Source organism: Rutidosis leptorrhynchoides, chromosome 2, assembly GCF_046630445.1.
Source record: "Rutidosis leptorrhynchoides isolate AG116_Rl617_1_P2 chromosome 2, CSIRO_AGI_Rlap_v1, whole genome shotgun sequence".
Classification (NCBI taxonomy): Eukaryota; Viridiplantae; Streptophyta; class Magnoliopsida; order Asterales; family Asteraceae; genus Rutidosis; species Rutidosis leptorrhynchoides.
The window spans coordinates 684052648-684059562 of record NC_092334.1 but is presented as its reverse complement, the minus strand read 5'-3'; the positions used below and the strand labels follow the sequence as shown (position 1 = coordinate 684059562).

General features: G+C 28.7%; 1 protein-coding gene across 1 annotated transcript; it reads left to right on the top strand.

The window, feature by feature from the left end:
- Positions 1–720: 720 nt before the first annotated feature.
- LOC139890320 (probable ubiquitin-like-specific protease 2B) lies at positions 721–2232 on the top strand. Its single transcript, XM_071873209.1, has 7 exons — positions 721–804; positions 895–932; positions 1222–1422; positions 1518–1649; positions 1733–1826; positions 1921–2049; positions 2137–2232. The coding sequence occupies exons 1-7, from the start codon at positions 721–723 to the stop codon at positions 2230–2232; spliced, it is 774 nt and encodes a 257-aa protein (XP_071729310.1).
- The last annotated feature ends 4683 nt before the right edge of the window (positions 2233–6915 follow it).

The following is a 6915-nucleotide window of genomic DNA, read 5'->3' as shown; positions in this document are numbered from 1 at the left end:
ATTCATATTCTATTGGGTAAGTATATACATCCTGTTTAAAAAGTTTAATAATCAGTTTTTTAGAATGTAGAACATGATGTTCTACATACTGTTCTACATTCTATTTTATGCCTATTATGTATAAAAAAGTTAACTTTTGCAGACTTCATACTATGAGAATGTTTCCTTTTGCAGGATCAAACAAAATGTTTTAAAAAAGTAAACAAAAGCCATCCAGACAAAGACAAAAGGTATTGGTTGTTCAAACCGCTTCATTTGTTGTGTGATAATCGCGAAAACAAACTTCCATGAAAACCAAGGGAGTATAATGAAACCAACACAGTTCTAATAGATGACTCTCCAAAAAAGCAATATTGAACCCAGTAAGTTGTGTTTGTTATGTATTTATTTATTTTATTCATTATTAATTTGGAATGTTAAAACTGATAAAAATAATGACTGAAAATTGCAGAAATACACCGCGGTGTTCCCATACCCTTATAACCATGTTGATTAGCAAGATGATGGTATAGGTAATTGATTATATTGATTTTTATATTTTAAATAAGGTAGATATAATTAAAAAAGATTTTAGAAAACACTTATAAAAAATATATAAAAATTATAAATTCAATAATCTGGACAGGTCCTGACGGTGATTTTTGTAAGTACCTTGATTCGCTGGCAGCAGCTGATACTGTTAACAAATTTATTGAGCGTAAGCATTTTGGATAGCCACCTATGGACCATAAACATCGTGACTGGGCATTCTATGATAATATAATTAAAGAATACAAAGGAAAGACAAGTGCTGTGCAGGAAAAGGTAAACGTCTCTTTTAAAATAACTTTCTTTATTAAGTTTTTTAATATGTAAATATATATTATATGATAATATTATGTAAATTACATTTAGGTTGTATGTCAAGTTGAAGCGAAAGCTATTGACAATTTGTATAAAAGAATAAGAAGCAAACTCAACAATAGATGAACAACAACTCTCACCTAGGAAGAGGCATAACAAAGGTGCTCCTTTTAAGGAATTTTATTATCCGGAAGAAAACTCACTTGGTTCTAATTGTGAATCTGTTTTGTTACAACAACAAGACTTTGAATTATTGAAACCTCGAAGTTCTTTAAATGACACAATCGTTGACTTCTATCTCTTGTATGTCTGTCTTGAACTTGAACTCAAAAATTATTAGTAATTAGCATTGGCCATTTATATTAAAATAACTTGCAGGTATTTGAAGAATAAACTAAAAGCTGAAGATGTGCAAAAATTTTACATATTTAACAGTCATTTCTTCATGAAACTTATTGGACAAGACTGCAAAAATCTTAAAAATTTTGAAGTACATGAAGGTTGTAAACGTGTGAAAAATTGGACGAAAAAAATGCAGCTTTTTGAGAAGGACTTCATCATTATTCCTTTAGTGTTCAAGTAAGTATATCAAAATGAGTACTTTATTTTTTTTTATATTTTAAAAAATGTTACTAATTTGAAAAATATTTTGTGGTTACGGTAATCGTTGGAAGCATTATTTTCGTTTGTCATCTAACACAACTTAAATATGGTCGATTTATAAACGATTCTTTGAAAGTTCCGTGTATTTCGCATATGGATCCTATGAAAGGATCTCAACTGGAAGTTGGAGGAATTGTTAAAAGGTATTGATTACATTAGTTTTTAAAAGCTTAATGATAAAGTAATTCTATTATTTTTTTCTAACTTTTGAATATGAAAAATAAAGTTTTCTACTTGAAGAATGGATGCAAAGAAATAGTTTAGTTTTTGAAGATGATATGTCTAAGAAGTTAAAAGTATTGAAAGCGTTTTCACCAGAGGTATGAATTTTATTTATATTTTATTTAATTATTTATTAATATATGAATACAAATTAAATTTGCATCCATTGATAAATGCTTTATTTTTTGACAGTTACCTCAGCAACCTAATTTGCATGATTGTGCTTTGTTCATCCTTCATTATGTGGAACTTTTTTTGAAACAATCCCCTTTAGAAATCAATGAATCGACATTTGGTCAGCAAGCTGATAGTGCAAGATTTGTAAGTATTTTTTTATTAATGATTATTCATACTGAAATTGATTAAATTGTAATTATTTTATTAAAAATAAACTCAATTTTTTTCCAGCTAAGTAGGAATTGGTTTAAAGATGAATATGCAGTGGAAAAGAGATTGTTTACTCGAAACTTAATATGTGAATTTCAGAAGACTTATGCAACATAAAAATGGAGAAGAATATTGGTGAAACATGTAAAACATAAAACATATTGTGTATTTTGTACATTTATCATAAAAATACACATTATGTCAGTAGGTACGTTGTTTCTTTACTCGGATGTTATAGACTAGTTGTGGATGTGTGAAGATCGACAACGTGATGTTGATACTAGGTTAAATACTTTCGAAAATGGTTGTTATATGTAATGTAATAAAACTCTTATGTTGATGCTAGCTATAAAAGCTTTTTAATATGTTTGATATATTTAATTATTATTATTTTTTATGCTGGTTACATGTGTTCTACATTTACATGCTGTTTTACATTACATGTAGAACTCATATAAAATTTGTAGAACCGTTCGAATATAACCAAACCCATGCAACTGTAAAACACCACCAAAATCGTTCGTATAAAAAACTCATTCTTAAACCTAACTATAAACCCAAACCCCTTTAATCTAAACACTATACCCTAAAATATAAAGTCTAAAACCCTAAATATAAACCATAAAGTTTTTATGTAGAACAGCATATAGAATACTCATTTTATGTAGAACATATAAAAGTAAATTTGCATTTACAAATTTGCATTTATATGTAGAACATATAAATGTTCGTGCAAATGTAGAACACCAAAAAATCGTTCGTGTTTAAAAATCATTCTTAACCCTAACTCTAAACCCAAACACCTTAAATCTAAACCTAAAAACCCTAAATATAAACCATAAACTTTTTTTTATTGAAAATTGATGTAAAACAAGTGTAGAACAGCATGTAGAACACTCATTTTATGTAATACCCCATAAAACTAACAATATAACTTTGATAATATTTAAGGCATATGTTTTAGGATGGATAATAATTGATAAGTAAAGTTTACATTTTATCTTAAGTTTAATATATTTAATTTTATCCTAAGTTTGTTTAACACTACATTTATCATAAGTTAAATATTTATTATGTTGTGAACCATGTACATTTAGTTAATTCATTTTATACTTTATAAGTTTCAACTTTGGATTCTTTTAATTATAATTCTAAACAACTACATATAATGTATGAAATGTATGCTTTAACCTTGCATGTTATATAGTGTAGATTCATAAAAATAAAAAAAATAAAAAAAAAAAAAAAAAAAAAAACCTTTGGAATCCATGTCTTTATAGCTTAGTAGTAATTAGAGTTTAATCAACATTTATTTACAACTTTAATCATCATTTATATCATAACTAATCAGCTTTTTCTTACATGATCTTTCACCATACTTGAGGTAACACTTGCAAGACAAATTACGTGGTTTTTGGATTCCTTTTCCATATTTTTCTCTAGCCTAAAATCCTACACATTTTACTCTCCAAATTACCAAGTGTTTGATTTATTTTGAAAGAAAAACAAGATTGCTTTGGTGTCCAAGTGTTAAGGTAATGCTTCTAACTTTTCTTCCACATTATTAAGAGTATGCTATCATTTTATATGCTAGAAAATTATGAAATAAAAGCACATAAAAATCATGTAAAACTTGTGTTAACATTTCATACTTTTGGTGGTTGAAATAAAATAGAAATAATGGGTTTTAATCAAGCTTACAAATTTATAATATTTATATTAATAAACACATGAAAATCATATGATAATATAATAAAATAAATAATATTACATACTCCTTTCTTGAATGTAGTTTATGCTCATACTTTTGTATTTGTTAGATTAAGTTTGATGATCGCATTCTTTTGGTGGTCTTCTTCATCTTTGCAAATTTCGTTAATGAAGATAAGGTACGGATATTCTAGGTGGTTCTAGGATTGCTTCGGTAAATCTTTCCTCTCAAAACTTTGTTTCTAATTGTGTATAAAAATTATTGGTATGACATGCTCATTTGATGATTCGTTATGTTTGTTAGTCTATACATTGTATTATGATTTTCCTCATTTTTGATGTACTAACGAGGTTGCTAATTATGTTTGTTAATTGAGGAATCATAATATTTTGATATTTGGAAGTTGTGTCAAAACCGTGTCACGAAAACCCCTCCGAATTCAGTCCCAGAACAGCCTAAAACGGCTATGAAAACTGTCCCGGAACAGTAGCTATTTTCAGCCCCTGAAACTGTCGCAAAACAGTCCAAAAGTGTCGCGAAAGAGCCTGAAACTGTCGCGAAATAGCCTGAAACTGTCGCGAATAGCTGTTTGGAACCTGTCACGAAATCAGCTCCAAAAACAGTCCTGGACAGCCCGAAAACAGTCCCAAAATGTTCCAATCAGCCCGGTAATGAACGTGTATGTGTGTGGAGAGTGGTACGGTGATTCGTATCGAGTGTCCCTCATTCCACGTGGCTTTAAATGTCCCGTTTAGTCCCGTTTAAGTTGTTAATTCGTGAAGGACTAAAATATTATGTAATGTGACTCGTGACAAAAGTTAGATCGAATGGTTGGGGTGACACGTTATTTTAAATAAAACTACATATTATTTTATATAACATTTTAAGTTTTGGTCAAGTGTAAAATATTTAAGTTTATTTTATTAATTCTTTAAAGTCTTTTAATCATTTGTAAAAGTATTTTGATATTTGTAATCCTAAGTTGGTTAAAACGGTTTCTTAAAATATGCCTAAGAGTAACCTATTCATGGAGGTCCCATGAGCGCGTTATTGTGACACTAGTAACGTGGCATCGACCGTAGCGGTGTATTTGTTTATATCTACGGCGTCTCCTTTTGATTTCCCAGTGGTGGTACGAGCTCTTTGTTATTATATTTTGATAGGAGGCGTATGGATCAATCCTAGGATTCTGTTTTGATGGCGAACGTTTATCGTAGTGTCATATGAAACGTCTCCGATATGAATGATTAGTGGAGTAATTGCCCTATGATTTCGTTTTGATACTTTGTAAGTTATTTGTTTTGACTCTTAGTGCATTATTTTATGAAATTTGTGTATTGGTACTATATTTTGATATATTGACATCTTTGGTATTGTGGATTTATACATATTTGTACTTTGTTTTGAAAATAAGTTCGTTTTGATTATAAGTTCGTTTTGAAAATGAGTCTATTTTGTAATAAAGCTCGTTTTGAAATTAGTCTTTGCATGTCATGCTATACTCCTGCGTTTATTATATCCGTTCACTGGGCTTTGGCTCAGTCGTATTCCATTTTTCTTTCTTATATGACAGCTGATCAAGGGACGTTGGGAACGATGGAAGAGTGTAGACTTGAAGTGGACTTAGCACCTTTGCCTTAGAATTTTGTAAAGCTTTAGTAATTTTGGTTTAATGTCCGTTAGATTTGACTTTGGTTTGACTTTGAATAAGATTAATGCCCTTTTGTCTTTTAAGTTATTTTTATAAGATTTATTAGAGCTTTGTAAGTTAGGGGCGTTACATTTTATGTAGAACATACAAATGTAGATTTGCATCTATTTCAAATTGAAGAATGAGTTGTGTAGAAAATGGAGAACAGCATGTTCTACATGTTGTTCTACACAAATTGTAGAACCAATGGAAAAAATGCATATAAAATTGAAGAAAATATTTTTTGTCCGCCCTTCTAATTATTTGTTCGAATTTCAATTTTTTGTTCGTTCGTGTTCTTTGTTGTTCGAATTTAGTAATTTATTCGAATATAATAAATTGTTCGAATATAATAAATATTTTTCTATAAATGTAGAACCAATGTCGAATAACAATTTGTTCTAATTTAAAGTTATTGTTTGAATTTAAAAAATGTTGGAATTCTTATATTAATCTTTAACATCTAACTGTTTAACATCTACAAAATGTAGAACATATGCTTGTGGATCATAATAAATGTAGAACAACCATTTTTTTAATATTCTTTATTATCTATAAGTATAGAACAGTAACATGTAGAACATAATAAATTGTTCGAGTTTAAGTTCTATAAATTTATAATAATTCAACATTATACAAAAAAGAACACTAACCTACGTCTATTTTGATAGATTTGACAGACTTATGACAGATTTATTACTGAATTCTCGATTATTGACCGGCGTTGACCGAACTTTTGATGGATTTTGAGTTGACTTTTTGACCATTGATCTGTTTACAATTTATGTTATGCACAAATTTATAATGACCAAATTTGTAGAACTATTCGAATATCACCAAAACCATAGACAAATTTATAAAAATGTTCATGCAAATGTAGAACACCACCAAAACCGTTTGTTTTAAAAATTCATTCTTATCCCTAACTCTAAACCCAAACACCTTAAATCTAAACACTAAACCCAAAAATCTAAGACGTAAAATCCTAAATATAAACCTTAAACTTTATTTGTTTGAAAATTTAATGTAAAACATGTGTAGAACTGTAACACCCTGATTATGGGCCTAGATAAAATAGGTATATTGTGTTGTTTTATTATTATAATTTAAATAATATATTCAAATTATGAGTAATTCATATGATTTAATTATAAGGAGTGAAATAATAAATTATGAGTTGATAATTATTATGTGACTAAATTAATGTACTCATGACGATGGTCACAGAAAATATCTGTTTTTGTGATTTGGACTTCGCTAGGACTGCCTAATGAATATAGTGTGTTTCAGATTATGGATAAAATATTAATTAAATAGGATTGAAATATAAAGTTGTGGCTTTTTGTGTGAATGTACACGTGTGTACACGTGTGTACATCTCATTTTCTTTGCAAACATG